Source organism: Mustela nivalis (genome assembly GCF_964662115.1).
Source record: "Mustela nivalis genome assembly, chromosome: 10".
NCBI classification, from domain to species: Eukaryota; Metazoa; Chordata; class Mammalia; order Carnivora; family Mustelidae; genus Mustela; species Mustela nivalis.
Genome location: NC_139029.1, coordinates 14,709,441 through 14,728,606, shown reverse-complemented (window position 1 = coordinate 14,728,606; position 19,166 = coordinate 14,709,441). Strand labels below are relative to the sequence as shown.

The window sequence follows — 19,166 nt, the reverse complement described above, 5'->3', positions numbered from 1 at the left end:
CTGGCTCCAGGGTTCCCAGACAGACCAGGCTTGGGCACTCACCAATGACAAAATCCAAAGGCAGAGACACAGTGGTGGTGAAATGGGAAAGGAATTTATTTTAGTGAGGCCAGCCTTGGGAAGATAGGGGACTAGGGTCTCAAAGACTATCTACCACATACCAAAAATACTTCCAGATTTATAGAAGGAAAATGTGAGGCAGAGATTGCAGGTGGGCAATGAAGGTGAAGTCCATTGTCATGAGTGGCGTTTTGCTGGCCTTGGGAAGTTCTTATTCCTTGGGTGAGAGAATGGGGCCCATGGGGGATGCTTTGCCCCTCAGATCTTATGCCTGAGATAAAGAGATAAGATGGAAAGGATTTCTCAATTATAAAGTTCAGGGTCAAAATGGTGGTAGTTGAAGTCCTTTTCTAGAACCACGGGACCTGAGGAAGTTTGTTCTCAGAAAAAGGGCCTAAAGGGCCTATAGGGCAGGGGTAGATGAGAGAGGAAACTTGGCACATACAATAAATAACACAGTAGTAGGCATCTGCCACATAAAACAAACACTTTTTTTTTTTAAAGATTTTATTTATTTACTTGTGAGAGAGAGCATGAGAGGGGAGAGGGTCAGAGGGAGAAGCAGACTCCCTGCTGAGCAGGGAGCCCAGTGCTGGACTCCAGGATCATGACCTGAGCAGAATGCTGTTGCTTAACCAATGGGGCCATCCAGCCCCCCCCCCCCCCCGCTTTTTAAAACCTAGTCTGGGGCTCGAACTCACAACCTGAGATCAAATTTCATGCCCTGCCTACTGAGGGGCCCTTCTTCTTAAACCAACCAATGTAGAAGTGTATATGAGATGAGAGATTAGGCCAGAGCCAAGGGAAGAACCAGGCTGACTGCCCTTCGGGCTTGGTTTTTGTGATTTGGTTCTCTGATCGCCCTGTAGGTAGAAGGAAGGATTTCTGGGATGAAGACTTGTGGGGAGTGGGTAGAAGATACGGTTCGTTACAAGGTTGTAGAAGTTTCTATTTCAGAGAAGCTGAGTGGCATCACTTTTCAGATTAAATCAGGGACACTTGTGATGTGTAAAATTGAGTTACTTGATTTCTAAGCAGTAGTTTCTTTGGCCAAGTAGGTGATATAAATGGGACAAGCTGGCTGGGGTATTTACCTGGTAAACAGGTTGTCTTTCTATGCAGACATGTGTGCCTGTCCTTTATCTTAGAACACTTAGCCTTCTTGATTTCTTTTTACACTTTGACAGAAATAAGTGTGCAGAAACACTTTTCTGCTATTAGAAAATTGGTACAAACATGATGAGAAATGATACCTGACAACCATGGCTACTCCTCCCGTGGATCAAGTGGCGTTCAGGGCACTGGCGAGTGATGAATGGGAGAGGTTCTCTTCTGTAGGGTGTCTTGCTTCTGTGTTGGTGTTCTCCTCTGTTGGTTAGGTTGGCTTGGGAGTAATAGCTTGTAATTAGAAATGTTTTCACGATTTATGCCTCTTAAGTAGATTCTGTGCTTCTCCAAACAAGAGAACAAACAAAATGCTGGGCTCCTGTGCAGAAGGCTTAGCCGCTGTGTGGAAAGCTTTAATCCATTAGCTTAAATGCTTTTATTGCAAGCACTGCCATTGGCTCTTACCTGGAAGTGTGGCTCTAGAGACCTGTAATGCATGGGTTCTGCCTGGGGCTGCTGCCTTATCCCTGCTTCATCTCATCTACATGGTGATGGTGTTGTAGCTGACCGAACACTTAATTCAGTAATATTTGGCCGGCAATTAATTTAAGAAGACGTGTGCAAACAAAAAACAATGCCAGCACTCTAGAGGCAATTAATGAAATTGCTTTCAACTTCTCACATCAGTTTTGGAAGTCTTTTCAAAGTTAAAAAGAAACCCTGTTTTATGAAATTTTTAGGCCGTAGCTGGAGCCAGCTTGGACCAAGTTGAGTGTACAAGATTTGGGGTTGGTAGGGGGCAGTGGGGACAAGAAGAGAGTACTTTTTTTTTTTTTTTTTAAGTTCAGAATGATCAGAGAGAAAGAGACTGGGAGAGAGAAGGAAGGGTGTTTAGCCTGGAGAGATAGGTAGATGTAGTTGATTCTGGAGGCAAATGAAGGTGTTTTTAAAAATTATTTTCAGTAAATTCTATGCCCAAGATGGGGCTCAACCTCCTGTCCCCGAGATCAGGAATCAGACGCTTCTCTGACTGAGCCAACCAGGCACTCCAGAGAGCCTGCTTTCATGTTTCTCTTTTGCTTTTGGGAGCAGGAGAGTAAAATCCAAATGGTTCACAAGAACCATCTTCTGAGGGGCTCCTGGGTGGCTCCGTGTGTTAAGCCTCTGCCTTCAGCTCAATCATGATCCCAGGGTCTTGGGATTGAGTCCCATGGGCATCAGGCTTCCTGCTGGGCGGGGGGCCTGCTTCTCTCTCTCCCTGTGCTGCTTCCCCCTGCTTGTGCTCTCTCTCTCTCTCTGTGTCAAATAAAGAAATAAAATCTTAAAAAAAAAAAACACCAAAAAAAACAAAACCATCTTCTGAGAATGAGGTGTGGGTGGACGCCATAGGAGAGTGCTGCTTGTCCCCACAGCCAAATCCTGTGAAAAAGTCTTAGCACTTTCCTGTTCAAGAGCAGAAGGAACAAAGGAGATCTGACATTTCAAAAAGCAGATTTGAAAGAATGAGTACCTACTGGTATTGAGAGGTATGTTTTTACTCCAGCTGGCAATACTGTCTTTTCCATTGTAAGGAACCTGAGTTCAGTGCTGCTATCTGTCTTTTTTTTTTTTTTTAATTAATTTTTTATTTTTTTTTACTTGTCAGCATAAGCGGGGTAGGGGGGAGCTTGGGAGAGGTAGAGGGAGAAGCAGGCTCCCGGACGAGCAAAGAGCCCAACAGGAGACTCCATCCTAGGACCCCAAGATCATGACCCAGGTTGAAGGCAGATGCTTAACCGACTGAGCCACCCAGGCATCCCTAGCTGTCATTTTTTTGTTAAAAGAATCTTCTTAGTAAATCCTTACCCTGCTTCAAAGAAAAGATTTTAGTTTACTCTCCTGATTCTGAATCCTGTTTTTTGTTTTGTTTGTTTCTTTGTATCTTCTTTCACTAGAAAAGAAAAATTATTTTTGTCCAAAGAAGAATGATTTTATTTATTTATTTATTTGACAGAGATCACAAGCAGGCAGAGAGGCAGGCAGAGAGAGAGGAGGAAGCAGGCTCCCTGCTGAGCAGAGAGCCTGATGTGGGGCTCGATCCCAGGTCCCTGAGATCATGACCTGAGCCGAAGGCAGCGGCCCAACCACTGAGCCACCCAGGCGCCCCAAGAATGATTTTTTTAAAAGATTTTATTTTATTTATTTGACATAGAGATCAAAAGTAGGCAGAGAGAGAGAACGGAAGCAGGCTCCCTGCTGAGCAGAGAGCCTGATGTGGGGCTCGATCCCAGGACCATGAGATCATGACCTGAGCCAAAGGGAGAGGCTTAGTCCACTGAGCCACCCAGGTGCTCCTATCAGTTAATTCTTGATGGACATTGATGTTTCCAGTCTTTCACTGCTATCCATAAAGCTTTAGCCAAGCTTTTGAAGCATTCAGAACGAATAGATCCTTTGTGGCAAAAGAAAATCCAAGCTTGTGTGCTGCAGCCAGTTGTCTCTTTTTAGTCTTTTTCAATCTGAAAGGACCGTTCAGTCTTCATTTCATGACATTGATATTTTTGGAACGTAGAAAGCTTATCATGGTGGGTTTGTGTGATGCTGCCTCATGATTAGCTTGAGGCTGTTACGTTGGCCAGACCATCTCACCAGTGACTCCGTCCATCATAGCAGCAGGAACCCACCACTATAACTGATCTTTTGGTGAAGTGTTGGCCAGCTCTCTTCACTGAAAGTTACTGTCTTTCCTTTCATAATTCATGGACATCCTGTGCTAAGATACTTTGAGACTATGTAGATATTTCATTACTCCCCTACACTCCACTCGACAGACTTGCCTCTGCCAGCATCCATCAATGATGCTTGCTTGATTCTTGGATTAATCTGATGGATGCCTAATGCTGGTTTTCGAAGTTTCTTCTACTTTGACAATTGACTTTTTTCTCTAAGGAAGGACTTTCCCATTCCCCATTCATCCATTTCACTGTGGGTTCCTGTTTCCTCAGTAGATCATAATCCTGTCATTAATTCGCCTCTCATTGTTTCTGATTTTGCCACAGGGAGTCCCCCTCAAACTGTCCTTTAAACGTGTCCCCCATCATCCTTTGAGTACATCCTTATTTTGGGGGCATAGCAAAATAGATGTTCCATGTTCATCTTGTACTCTGTCCAGCCAGCGTGGAATCAGCTGTTTTCCCAGGAGCCCTGGGTTCTTTGAGTGCAGCATACTTAGAAATCAAGGCCTGGTTGCTAGGAGTGCTCACACAATTGCTTATACACCCTCAGCTGATAAAAGGCCATTAATTACATTTAAATTTTAGACAACAAATATTTTTATTTTCTTCAATAGCAATCTTTTTTTTTTTTTTTTTTTTTTTTATCAGAGAGAGAGGCACACAAGCAGGGGGAGTGGCAGGCAGAGAGAGAAGCAGACTCCCTGCTGACCAAGGAGCCTGATGTGGGGCTGGATCCCAGGATGCTGGGATCATGACCTGAGCCAAAGGTAGCCATTTAACTGATGGAGTTACCCAGGCGTCCCGAGCAATGTGTTTTGTTTTTTTTTTTTAAAGATTGTATTTATTTATTCATGAGACAGAAAGACAGAAGGAGCATGGAGCGGGACAGAGGCAGAGGGAGAAGCAGACAGGGAGCTGGAAGTGACTCCAGGATCACGACCTGAGCCAAAGGCAGACCCTTACCCTACTGAGCCATGGAGGCACCCTTCAACAAATATTTTTTTTTTTTTAAATGAATCTTTTTTTTTTTTTTTTAAAGATTTTATTTATTTATTTGACAGAGAGAGATCACAAGTAGGCAGAGAGGCAGGCAGAGAGAGAGAGAGAGGAGGAAGCAGGCTCCCCGCCGAGCAGAGAGCCCGACGCGGGACTCGATCCCAGGACCCTGAGATCATGACCCGAGCCAAAGGCAGCGGCCCAACCACTGAGCCACCCAGGCGCCCAATATTTTTTGATATAAATTTATTATTTATCTGTAATTCAAGTAACTACTGTTCTGTGGTTTATCAGGCAACCCTAGTCTACCTGCAAGTTTAGGCTTATGTCTGTTACTCCTGACCCAGGAGCTACAAGCTTCATTTTCTTCTTCTTCCTTTCTCTTTGTAACTTTCCAAACCTTGGTTTCCTTTATCCTCAATATATTTCTTTATTTGTTTAAGTATAGAATATAAGGAAAGTGGTTTTTTAGAATTGTTACGAAAAGGAAGTCATAAAGATTTGGTATTTCTACCTTTTATCTTTAGTCTGAGGATACTACTACGAGAGCTTGCTGGTATCTGTATCAGGTTCCTTGGGTTAGTTCCTCACCCTCCTTCCCTTCATTGTGGATGCGTTACTTAATTGAAATGTGTTTGTCTTGGATTCAGGGTCCCCCTCCCCATCCTTAACCTGTGTGTGTCTGTGTACACGTGTGTCACATTCACAGAGGCCTCCCAGTTCAGCAGTGTATGGAACAGTATATTCAGAAAAGTGTCACACACCCCTCCAGTTTTTACCCTCATCCCCGCTCGTGTTCGGAAGGTAACCACTTTTATTGGCCTCTGGCTTAACCTTTTGGTTTCTTTGTGTTCAGATGAGCAGATACACGGGTATGTTCTTACTCCCCCATCTTTCTTACACAAGAAATAGCATACTGTAGATACTGTTTTGCGTGTTGCTCTCTTAATCATACATCCTAAAACGGACTCTACATCAATCCGTAGAGGTTTTTTCTGTGGTTTTCCTGTTCTGGTCTCCTAGGACTCCGTGGGGCCAAGGTACCATGTCCCCTGTTGGCTCCTTCGGCTTTCCAGTGTTTCACAGCTACAAACACTGCTGTAATGAGACACCGAGGCGTTATTTGTGCAGATTTTTCTGCACTCTCCGAGGTGTATCTTCAGGGTGAATTCTTAGAAATGAATTTCCTGGGTTTAAAGGAAGCTGTGTGTGTAGTTTCGTTAGAGATTGCAAAAGTCCTTTTCCCTGAACGTCCTGCCAGTTTGAATTCTCTCAGCAGTAAATGAGTTCTTTTTTCCCACAGCCTCACAGATTGAACTTGGTGTTTCATCTTCTCCGTTCTCCTCATTTTATAGATGAGAAATAGATGAAATCTGGTATGCTATTATAGCTGTAATCCACATGTTTCTTATGGAACGATGGCATTTCTTAATCAAATAATCATTTTTTTGTAGACGAAACTGCAAAGGAAATCCGAATTGCTTGGTTGGCATTGGCGAGCATATTTGGTTAGGAGAAATAGATGAAAATAGTTTCCATAACATTGATGATCCCAACTGTGAGAGGAGAAAAAAGGTAAGCCATCCTTTTTTAAGTGATCACTATGGGGTATTCCTCTGGGTTTGTGTTGTTTTGTTTCTCATCTGTAATTAGAAACTATTACTGGTTGGGGGGAGCCCATTGCAGCTTGAGGATAAGCGGTGGAACTTAAACTGCTTGAATTGGGATAGTTCTTAATGGTAATTTTTTTTTTTTTAAAGATTTTATTTATGTATTTGACAGAGAGAGATCACTAGTAGGCAGAGAGGCAGGCAGAGAGAGAGAGAGGGGGAAGCAGGCTCCTCGCTGAGCAGAGAGCCCAATGCGGGGCTTGATCCCAGGACCCTGAGATCATGACCTGAGCCGAAGGCAGCAGCTTAACCCACTGAGCCACCCAGGCGCCCCTTTAATGGTAATTTTTAAATCAGGTGGCCATGTAATCCAGCAAGCCTTCAGAGGATGGTTGTAGTTTTTTTTTTTTTTTTTTTTTTTTAAAGATTTTATTTATTTATTTGTCAGAGAGCGTGAGCGAAAGCGAGCACAGGCAGACAGAGTGGAAGGCAGAGTCAGAGGGAGAAGCAGGCTCCCTGCGGAGCAAGTAGCCTGATGTGGGACTCGATCCCAGGATGCTGGGATCATGACCTGAGCCGAAGGCAGCTGCTTAACCAACTGAGCCACCCAGGCGTCCCGGATGGTTGTAGTTTAAATGCTGATTCTGCGGAGGGGAAAAATGCTGATTCTGTGTCGGCTTTCATATTGTGCATTTTATTTTGAACTCGTTTTTAAATGTCTCTTTAGGGGTGCCTGGGTGGCTCAATGGGTTAAAGCCTCTGCTTTCGACTCAGGTCATGATTCCAGGGTCCTGGGATCGAGGCCCGCATCCGGCTCTCTGCTCAGCAGGGAGCCTGCTTCCCCCTCTCTCTCTTTTCTGCCTGCCTCTCTGCCTACTTGTGATCTCTGTCTGTCAAATAAATAAATAAAATCTTAAAAAAAAAAAAAGTCTCTTTAAAGAAGTGGTAAATCAAGGAAACAAGCAAGTTCCCATAGTGCTATTATTACCATGCTTTCTTGGGGGTGTGGGTTTGTGTTTTTTGTTTTGTTTTGTTTTGTTTTGAATAAGATTTTATTTATTTATTTATTTATTTGACACAGAGAAAGAGATCATAAGTAGGCAGAGAGGCAGGCAGAGAAAGGGAGATGCAGGCTCCCTGCTGAGCAGAGAGCCCAATGTGGGGCTCGATCCCAGAACCCTGAGATCATGACCTGGGCCGAAGGCAGAAGCTAACCCACTGAGCTACCCAGGCACCCCTTGGGCTTGTATTTTTATATATTGTACGTGTAACCAGTAGTTTTACTTTTTTAAAAATACACATTAAGATTTTCTTTTCTTTTTTTTTTTTTAAAGATTTATTTATTTATTAGAGAGAGAGTGAGAGAGGAAGGGAAGCAGGCTCCTTGCTGAGCAGAGAGCCCAATGTGGGACTCGATCCCAGGACCCTGAGATCATGACCTGAGCCGAAGGCAGCGGCTTAACCCAGTGAGCCACCCAGGCGCCCTTTAAGATTTTCTAAGCAAAAAGCCTGGTGCTCACAAAATAGCTATATAGATATTCCGTGTATTAAAAAGAATGATTCTTTGTAAGTTCAGGAATCTGCAGTTTTTGGAAAAAGTTGTATGTTGCCAGTTCCCCCTGCTCCATTTCTCCCTGATCTATATGATAGAAAGGAACTTTTGTGGACATTTTACTTTGTCGTTGTCCTAATGTTGACAGTTTGAGGATTATAGCAGATGAATACCCTATGTACACAGGTTCAGAACGGATCTGGCCCGGAGCCTGTCATTTCAGTTTTAGATGTAAGGGGCCAGAGAAGACTAGAAGACCAGGGATGAGCTGTCCTATGTCTTCTCCACTCCTGTAGCCAACCCAGATGGGGCTTTCATGAAAGTACCTGTGGCCAAGAGAGCCTTATGTGGTTATGCCATGTTGGTTGGTGGTGGTAACAGATTTTTTTTTATCTGAAATGTAAAAAATAATTCCTCTTGTACTTTTTTTGTGTAAAGGGAAATTGATTTTGTAATTGCAAATTTTGTATTTTTGTAGAACTCATTTGTGGGCCTCACTAACCTTGGCGCTACTTGTTACGTCAACACATTTCTTCAAGTATGGTTTCTCAACTTGGAGCTGCGGCAAGCACTATACTTGTGTCCAAGCACCTGTAAGGACTACATGATGGAAGATGGTATCCAAGAAGAGAAAGGTTAGTGGGATGGCCGTGGGGCTGGCTCCCTTCACAGCATGTTGCCAGCTAGAACACTTTGCAAACCCTGGAAACTAACTTCTGAGGACTTGTTATGTGCTGGGCATGGTAGGCGGTCAGTCCTTCGTAAATACTGTCAGGATTCAGAATGTCCTTTTTTTCTGTAAATCTATTATTTAGGCACCGAAATGGCTTATATTCAAGTGAAGGAAATCCATTCGATTATTTCTTCTAGATTACATCTACAGTTTCTCCATGTAATACACTGTGATTGTTGCCCATTAATTTGTAGCGATTGATAAAAGTCAAGTCAATAAAGCAGAGACAGCATTACTCTTTTCCCTAGCTTGGGAGACTTAATACTTCATTGTAACCACAAGCAATCTTTTGTCCTGATTCCCAAATACACCAGCTTCATTGATACCCTCTAAATTTAAGGTTAAATTTACTAACCTTGGCAAAATCAGTCACCAATAGCAGCTATAGTCCTTTAGGGGTTTTTTGTTTTGTTTTGTTTTGTTTTGACTCAGAGACAAAGAGATCACAAGTAGGCAGAGAGGTAGGGAGAGGAAGAAGCAGGCCTCCCGCTGAGCAGAGAGCCCGATGTAGGGCACGATCCCAGGACCCTGAGCCACCCAGGTGCCCCCATTTAGGGTTTTTAGACAGAATCAGTTTCAAACTTCCTACTGGAATTATTTAGTTTATTTCATGTAGAGTATGTGGATGATTATTCCTGATTGATACTATTTTCTATTTAGAGATGGACTACTAGAGGCTGCTTTCTCTTTAAGATGGAACTTTCATGGAACAGACCAGATTTTTCTCGTTCTCAAAGCTGGGGGTTGGAGGGCAGTGAATGTCTGAGATTACATAGATCAGAGCTCCAAGTTGGAAACTTCAACTCTTGCTCCCACCTGTAAATCTTGTGCTGTGTTTTATGTGATGAGGTTTGGGCACATGCTCATGTCTTCGACTCTGGGAGGGAATAGAGGATTTGTAAGCCTGGTATCTTCTGGCAGCCCTGCACACAATGGGTATTGATTGCTTTAGAGTCTTGGTCCTTGTTAACAGTAATCTTTGCTTCAAAACACAGTGCTTAAGGGGCAACCTGGCTGGCTCAGTTGGTAGAGCATGCGATTCTTGATCTCGAGGTTGTTGAGTTAGATCACCACGTTGGGCATGGAGCCTACTTAAAATAAGAAAAAAAACCCACAGAGCTTAAATTCTTTTCCCACCCTTCTCTTACAAATTTTTAAGATTATTTCCCCAAAAGTTTATTTTTATAGTTCAGAATATTTAAATTTAGATTAATAGTGTATTAAGTATTTAAAGTAATATTATATATAAAGGATGGTTAATGTAAAATGGTTCTTTTTTATTTTTAGCATTATCTTGCTAAAGAATAAATTTACCAGTGAGATGACAATTTCACAACAAGTGAAATTGTTTTATAAAAACTGTTTTATAAAATGATGTGTCATGGCCTCTTTGGGGTATTGTGGTTTTAACATTATCCTTAAAAAGATGCGTGGGTTTTGTTTTTTTTTTTTTTAATTTCTAAGTACATGAATTTTTATATTTTACCACAGTTGTTCCTCACCTGTTCTCTGATGAGAGTGTACATTTCTGCTGCTATTTTAATAGGCAGGGTAAAAGGAGTGCAAAGGCTTTGTGTTGGATATGATGGGATCTGGGTTCTGCTTCTAGTTTAGTCCCTCCCTTATTTTACAGATTGGAAAGACCCGGGCACCTGGAGGGGTTGCAGTTGGTTAAGCTTCTGTCTCTTGGTTTTTGCTCAAGTTGTAATCTCAGGCTCATGAGATCAAGCCCCACATCAGTTTCCATGCTTAGCTTGAAGTCAGCTTGAGATTCTCCCCCCCATCCCTCTGCCCCTCCTGCCCATGCTCTGTCTCTCTCACTTTCTCTAAAATCTTTTTTTTTTTTTTTTTTAAGGAAAGACAGCAGAGGAGAAGTTACTTTATTATTTTTTAATTTTGAGAACAAGAACGTGCAAGAGCAGAGAGAAGCAGGGAGAGAGAAAGGCTCTCAGGCAGACTTCACGCTAAGTGCAGAGCCATCCTTGGGGCTCAGTCGTAGGACCCCAAGAGCCAAAATCAAGAGTTGGAGCCTCAACCAACTAAGCCACTCAGGTGTCCCAGAAGAGGAGTTACTTTGGAATTAATAAGTATGAAGTATCTAACCTATAGGATAAGAGAGTTGGAGTAGACCTAAACTTACCTGAATACCTTTCAGTGGACTGCAAAGCCTTTGCACCCCAGGAAGTAAGATTTTTACATTTGTTTTATAAATGAAATGTTGACTTCCTAAAAGTCACAGTTGGTAGTAAAGAGATAAACCATTCAGAGTCCAAATAGGAGACAGAAATGACACAGTAATTTGAACAGAAAGAATAGGGAATTATTTCTGTTTTATACATCTATATTAAGGGTTTTTCATGGTGAATTCGTATTTCGATTTCGCCAACTGGACTCCGTGTAGATGATCCTGATGTTGTTGGCAACATCCAGAGCATCACAGTGAGGAGCCAGCTGAACATATGCTTCCTTACCTGCATCAAACCTGATCATGGTGTTGACTTTGGCCACATCAGTGTCGGAGAGCTTCTTCACGGCCTGTTTGATCTGGTGCTTGTTGGTCTTGACATCCACAGTGAACGCAAGTGTGGTGTTGTCTTCTGTTTTCTTCATGGCTGACTAAGTGGTCGGGGGAACTTGATGGCATAGCGGTCAAGCTTGCTTCTGGGGGGGCGCTCTTTCGAGGGTATTTAGGGTATCTTCAGAGATACTGTGTCTTGGGTCATTGGAATGTGTGTGACATGCAGATCTTCTTTTTTTGTGTGACTTTGGACACCTTTCAGCACCACTTTCTTGGCCTCAAAGCCTTTTCTTTGGCTTTGGCTTTGGCTTTGGGAGGGGCAGGAGCTTCCTTCTTAGCCTTCTTATTGTTAAGTGGTCTCTGCACCCACTGTGGGGCTTGAATTCTGAGGTGGGCATATGCCCTCCTGACTGAGCCAGCCTGGTGACCTGAATTGTTTTTATATCCTACAAGATAGACTTTAATTTTTAAAACATACATATATTATTGGGAGGCTTTTGGGAAGGGATTTTTAAAAAATTATAGTTGACAATCTATCAGGTGTACAGCATAGTGATTTAACAATTATATATGTTATGAGATATTCACCAAGAATAGGAAATTAGAGTAATGGTGGGAGTGGTTAGTAAGATTTAAAGAGGACTTGAAAAACTATAGGACTAGCAGATGTAGGGAACAGCCACTACCCTCGGGGCAAAAATGCACACCCCAGGAGGACTCTTCACTCACTCACACACACACCCCACCTCAGCACCCCCCCCCCCGCCCCCGCCGCCTCCCCGGCCTGAAATCTGGACTTCTGCAGAGTGTCCTGTGCAGGCTCACTAGATGCCTGAGAAGGTGCCGAGTTGCTTCCTCAGTAGGGACCCCAACTTCAAACTGTCTACAGGGAAATCCAGGGCCTCAGAAACCTCTGTGAAGTCGTCTAAGAGGGCACCTAAGAGGTCATTCACATAGTGGTTTTTCAAGAGGAGGTGCCTCAGGGGAGGCGACCTTCGGTGGTGACTGCCAGAGGAGGCGCTGCAGGAAGCTGCAGGGTTGACTGCAGGAGCTGGTGGGGCAGGCACGACTGGACCCTCCAGTGCCCTCTGCTGTCAACACTTCACCTTGCGTGGGCTGGTGAAGGAGAGACGTTAGCCTGGCTGATCCTTGTTGTCACAGAGCCGGCAGCGCAGGGTAGTGACTGCACAGAAGATGATGCTCAAGTCTTTGGGGCTTTTGAGATCCACTTTTCCTATTTAAGATACTTTCTCGACTCAATAAACTCTAAAATTCTAGCATTTTAAAATGCATCATTATATTCATTCCAGTTTGAATCCTGTCACTTGCTTAATTCATGGCAAGTTTACATTAATGAGATTGTATTAAAATATCTGGCCATCTTATGTGAATGGTAAATACAGTCTGTGGTTTTCATATTGGACTGACCTTTTCAGTGGTGATTTGACACTAGAAAACTATGGTCGTGGTTGCTGTTGGGATGTACATGTAACTCTTCCCTTTAGGGGATGTGTATGGATAGCCACAGCAGCTTCCTTACTTCCAAACAGATGTGATTACTAATTTGTTTCTATTAAATTCTTAGAACTATCATAAAACACTAATATTCTATAAAGTTAAGGGTGCTTAATTTGTTTTCATGTAAAGAAGTACATATTTTAAAGAAAAGTAGCACTTTGCTAAAAACAACGTATTTTTTCAATAGATTATGAGCCTCAGACAATTTGTGAGCATCTTCAATATTTGTTTGCCTTGTTGCAAAACAGTAACAGGCGATACATTGATCCATCGGGATTTGTTAAAGCCTTGGGCTTGGACACAGGGCAACAGCAGGTAAGAACCTTTAAATTCTATATTTTTTAAAGGTTTATTTATTTATTTGTGAGAAAAAGAGCACAGTTGGGGGTGAGAGGCAGAGGGAAAAGGAGAGAGAGAGAGCGAATCCTCAGACAGACTTCCCACCGAAAGCGGAGCCCGATTGGGCCCTGAGATCATGCCCACCGAAATCAAGAGCCAGACGCTTAACTGACTGAGCCACCCGGGTGCCCCGGAACCTTTTAAGTTTTTTTTTAAATATAAAAAGATATCTAAGTGTTCTTTAGAATGTTCGTAGGAGGAAGTGAAGTAAAATGCTTCTTAATTTTTTAAAAAATTTATTTATTTGTCAGAGAGCGGGCACACAGGCAGGCAGAGTGGCAGGCAGAGGGAGAAGCAGGCTCCCCGCCGAGCAAGAAGCCCGATGTGGGACTCGATCCCAGGATGCTGGGATCATGACCTGAGCCGAAGGCAGCTGCTTAACCAACTGAGCCACCCAGGCGTCCCATAAAATGCTTTGTAAAAATTAACTTTTTCCTTTTCTTTTTTAAAGATTTTATTTGAGAGAGAGAGAAAGAGAGAGCATGAGAGGGGAGAGGGTCAGAAGGAGAAGCAGACTCCTCACTGAGAAGGGAGCCCAGTGTGGGACTCGATCCTGGGACGCCAGGACCATACTTGAGCTGAAGACAGTCCTTCAACTGAGCCACCTGGGCGCCTCCCCAAAATTAACTTTTTTCTGTTTTGAATTAGAGCATTTATTTTACTGTCCAGCATGTTACCCATTTATTTACCTTGGTCCTATTTCTGACAACTCATATGTTGGTACTTATTTGAAGATGCGAACTTCAAAACGCGAACATTTCACTCACTTATATCTGTTTGTATCCGAAGTTGAAAAGCAAGGTACGATTTTTCTTTTTACTAACCCAAACTTGTATTGTAGGATGCCCAAGAATTTTCAAAGCTCTTCATGTCTCTGTTGGAAGACACTCTGTCTAAACAAAAGAATCCAGATGTGCGGAACATTGTCCAGCAGCAGTTCTGTGGAGAATATGCTTACGTAACCGTGTAAGTGTGTGGCAGCTTTCCCCACAGCACGTTGTCTTCTGAGACGGTTACTCACACGTCATCTCATTTTCAGTTCAGTTCCAAGTTATGGCTTTCATGGGCCAGCATGGGGCCAGTAGTATTTGTAGTGTAATTCATTTTCATGGGAACATATAAACAGCGGACATGCAAAAGTGCAGTTGAATCCGTTCAGAGGTCGAGTGCCCCGTGTGATTGAGTTCTCACCACGTAGTGGATGTCAATGCTGTGCACTCAGAGACAGAGTGGAGCCAGCAGGGTACTGAGAGTGAATGTAAAACGCCTCTTGAAATTGTTCCTGATCATAAACTACATGCCTCACCAATCACTTCCTGTTTTTTTTTTAATATTTATTTATTTATTTTTAATAAAGAATTTATTTATTTATTTGATAGACAGAGATCACAAGTAGGCAGAGAGGCAGACAGAGAGAGAGGAGGAAGCAGGCTCCCTACTGAGCAGAGAGGATGATGTGGGGCTCCATCCCAGGACCCTGGGCTCATGACCTGAGCCAAAGGCAGAGGCTTTAACCCACTGAGCCACCCAGGCGCCCCCTGTTTTTTATTTTTAATATATAGTGTAAATAATTTCCATGACCGAAAACCAAAGGAAAATAAATGCTTCCCATAGTTTTAGAGTGTGATATAATGGAACTTCATTGTTTTTCTACTCTGATCTTAATTTTACCGCTCTGTTTTATTACAGTTGCAATCAGTGTGGCAGAGAGTCTAAGCTTTTATCAAAGTTTTATGAACTGGAGTTAAATATCCAAGGCCACAAGCAGTTAACAGATTGCATCTCAGAATTTTTGAAGGTATTCGAACTTTGGCGTATATGTTGTTTCTGCTCATTAACCAGTAAATACTATTCTGAACGTGTTTTTTGATTTAATGGGTAAATTCTTTAATAGCCTTTTTCATATATGAAGTGTCTCTGTTTCTGTAATGATCTGGAAGAAACTGTAAATTTTAAAGTGCTGAAGCAGACTGTGTGTTAAAATAATTTGGGGCTCTTTCAGTTATTTTACATGTAAAGTTCTGTGTTAAAACTTGGATGATTAGGGGTGGTGGAGTGTTTGAGGAAATCTGAGCTCTACAATCCAGTTAAATTGCCTTTTCATTTAAGGAGAACTACAAGGTGTGGAATGCAATTTTTTTTTTTTTTTTTTTTTTTTAAACATCACTCTGGTCATTCTTCAGCCCCTCCACTCCGGATTTGTTCTTGCTGTGTATGTAGATGTGTATGTAGATGCATGTGGAGGGACGGGAGTGGCTCCCTTTCCTTCTGAGTTGGGAAAGCTACTTGGGGAAACCTTTGTTACCAAGTGAGAACAAGCACATGGTATCATAGACAAGCTTACGCTATAGCTTCCTTTCTTAAGATATTTTTGTACCTTTTTTCCTTTCTTAGCACAACTCTTAGCCTACTTCAGCTACTTCCTGAATTCATTCAGCTAGTTACTGGTTGAGTGCTTAACTGCACACTGATTTGGTATTTGGGGATAACCCTAGTGGGCAGAACCGGAAACTTTTGCCTTGTAATGTTAGTGGTGTGGGAACTGGGGAACGACCGTAAAATATGTAGTGTGTCACCTAGAGCAAGTACTGCGGAGAATAATCTGGGAAGGGGACGGAAGATGTGGTAGGGATGAGAGTGGGGTTGGTTGCTGTTAGAAATAAAAATGATTGAAGGTGAAGGAGTGAGCCATGGAGGAAATGGGCAGAAGAGCAGAGCTTGAAACAACAAGAAAGTGCCTGGTGGTTTGAGGAACAACAAGGTCACTGTGGCTGAAGTGGACAAGCAAGGGGGGAAGGATGTTGTAGAGGTAACTAAGGAACATGTCCAGTAGAGCCTGGTGGCCTTGGCCAGAGACTTGACTTTGAGTGTGGGGAGATGTCATTGGGGGTAGTAAGCTTAGAATTGTGATCTGTTTGAACAGGACAGATCTGGGTACTGTCTTGTTTGGATTTTCGATATATTTTCAAAGTGGAGCTGATAGTTTGCTGACTGGACCTGGAGAAAAAGGAAGGAGTCAAGGATTACTAAGTTTTGGCCTGAGTGCCAGGTAGGATGGAGTTGCCAGAATTGCTCTGGGAGGTGCTGTGGGAGGAATGGGCTAGGGAGAGGGATTGGGAGTTTACTTTGGGGTGTGTTAGATTTGAGGCGTGTGGTTCGGGGTTTTGGGGGCTGGTTGAAATCAGGACTGCGAGATGAGGACCAAGGACCGAGTCTTTGGACATTCAGACACAGGGACTCAGGGAGGTAGGAGGAGCTAGCAAATGATGCTGAGCAGAAGGACCGGCCAGTAAGTTCAGAGGACACAACAGGAAAAATTTAAAACCACCAAGCTATACCACTGAATTACCTGAGGTCTTTTAAATTTATCCCATCAGCATGATTCAGCAATTTTAATTATGTATGTGACTCGTGTGTGTGTCTGTGTATGATTTTGTATATATGATCTATGTAGTTCTGTATTCTGGTGCCCATATGTAATTTCCACCATTTTCTACTGTTCTTAATTTGGTTGCGTCAAGTGCTTATGATTTTTTATTTTTGAGAAGTACTTTTATTTTATTATTATTATTTTTTAAAGATTTTATTTATTTATCAGAGAGAGAGGGGGAGAGAGCGAGCACAGGCAGACAGAATGGCAGGCAGAGGCAGAGGGAGAAGCAGGCTCCCTGCCGAGCAAGGAGCCCGATGCGGGACTCGATCCCAGGACGCTGGGATTATGACCTGAGACGAAGGCAGCTGCTTAACCAACTGAGCCACCCAGGCGTCCCTGAGAAGTACTTTTAAAAATCACACATTTGGGAAAGAGCCCCAACAATTTTAAATCACTGTATGCAAATTAATATCACTTCTAAGTAGTGCCTTCTAACTTGGGTGTCTTTCACTACTTAGAGTGGCTCGATCTTCAACAGGTTGCGAGGGCTGTTACTTAAAATGAAATTATGTTGTACATCAGACATTTGATTACTTAAAAAAAAGATTTCTGTCTTCTAATATTTTTAAAGTAATGTCTTATTTCTGATCAGGAAGAAAAATTAGAGGGAGACAATCGATACTTTTGTGAAAACTGTCAAAGTAAACAGAATGCCACAAGGAAGATCAGGCTCCTGAGCCTTCCCTGCACCCTGAACTTACAGCTGATGCGTTTTGTCTTCGACAGGTAAATATGTATGAGGAGCAGTGTTTGCTGCTCGTCGTGGACTAATGCGTACAGATTTTACCATAGACAGATAATAGCCTCTCCAATTTGAAACTCAAGATTTGGGAATGACAGTTGTAGTTGGGACCTGCCCTTTTGAAATGCCAATAATGGCCGGTTTTATCACAAAATTCTTACGGAAGCCAGCCATATCTGAGGAAGAACTAGGAAAGTAGGAAACCCTTATTTTTACTCTATTAATTATTAAACACTGCAAAGGAAAACAAACATAGGTTAAGAACTGAATTATCTTGATGTTCTGTATTTTTGAAAAAGAACTAGAGTAAATTTCTACATATTACAGTCTTCCAACCTGCCCAACCCCCATGGGAATATATCTTTGTGTAATTAAAGGAAATATGTGCACATGCGCATTACTTCTATGAAGCGGGAGCATCTATATAGCTCTCTCTTGTGATTATATTAAAACTTCTGAAAGTAAGTTTGGAATCAACATTTTAAATTCATACTTTTAGCCTATTTTTTCCCCCAATTATAAGACTTCTTATAATTTATGTTGACTTCTAATCGTACAAGTTTTTGAGCAAGATTGTTGAGTGCAACTTACCTAGGTACCATTGAGTTTATTAAAATAGCTGGTAGAGCTTATACATTGTTTTATGATTGTTTTAAATATAAATATAATTAGCTTTCCTCTTGGTTAGGCAAACTGGACATAAGAAAAAGCTGAATACCTACATTGGCTTCTCAGAAATTTTGGATATGGAGCCTTATGTGGAACATAAAGGTAATATTTTTACCGAGCAGTGGTAATTATAATGCCCAGAGACTGTAACTTGTGGTCAGCTTGTGATGCATACAGAATAGCATTTCATGACTATACTTTGCTAACCTCTATCTGGGAATAAAGGCTTTTTAGGTGAGTCGAGATGTTACTTCCATTTTCCATGAGTAAGTACACCACAGGGATTACATGGTTCATCAATATCTACAAAAGAATAAAAAGGGGAGACGGTGTTTTACTCTCTGAACCCACGCGGGGTACCTTAGTATCAATACCATGTCTGTAATCCCTCATAAAATTAAGTCTGTCTGAGCTGCCTCCAGGTTTTTAAAAAATCTTATCAAAACCATTGGGTGGCATAATTCCAATATTGATACTATAGGTCTTCCTATCTGTGATGACTGATGAGTTCTAGGAAACTTATGCTATGACATAGTTTTGAGAAGAAGTAATTTACTGCCTTTTCCTTTTGGGGGTCATCGCCTCACTCCACAGAATGGTACCTGAAAGAGAAAAGAATCTGACCCTTTTGTTTCTCTTGCCCTGACTGGAGGGGACTGCTTCCCATCCTTTCTCAGATCGATCTTATTTATTAAATTGTTAATATAGAAATTTGATCATAATTTTTGTCTCTTGCCACAAAAGCTTCTAGAGGCGACTTACAATAGAAACAAGCCCTAAAAACCTTTGAAAGAAGCCATCGGGGAGGTTGGGGAATGAGCTTTAAAAACGTGTGTTCTGTCAGTGCCACGGTTTCAGATTTGTACTCAGTGGAGGAGGAAACAAGCTGGAGACCTTGCTCTTGGACTTGGTCTTTGTTTTGTTTGACTGAATGAATGTAGCTGTAGTTCACAGTATGTGGTGATTTGCTTCCTGCCTAAGTTGTTAGGTAATTGTTTGAAATTAGAGATGTCTAATAGCCTAGTGGTATCTCAGGGGTCAGAAACATAGGTGTAAAATTAGCACTTTCCTTGACGCCACTGCATGACTTTGCATAGTTCTTATCGTTACTAAGC

At 42.2% G+C, this 19,166-nt stretch overlaps 1 protein-coding gene across 8 annotated transcripts in view; it reads left to right on the top strand.

Moving 5' to 3' along the window:
- USP48 (ubiquitin specific peptidase 48) overlaps positions 1–19,166 on the top strand; it is a 95,770-nt gene that overhangs the window by 22,222 nt on the left and 54,382 nt on the right. For all 8 annotated transcript variants that reach the window (XM_082684579.1, XM_082684578.1, XM_082684585.1 and 5 more), the window contains exons 2-8: positions 6,332–6,452; positions 8,518–8,674; positions 12,996–13,123; positions 14,049–14,173; positions 14,897–15,005; positions 17,233–17,366; positions 18,071–18,153. In XM_082684579.1, coding sequence (XP_082540705.1) covers positions 6,332–6,452; positions 8,518–8,674; positions 12,996–13,123; positions 14,049–14,173; positions 14,897–15,005; positions 17,233–17,366; positions 18,071–18,153 — 857 coding nt within the window. The remainder of the gene's footprint in view (positions 1–6,331; positions 6,453–8,517; positions 8,675–12,995; positions 13,124–14,048; positions 14,174–14,896; positions 15,006–17,232; positions 17,367–18,070; positions 18,154–19,166) is intronic.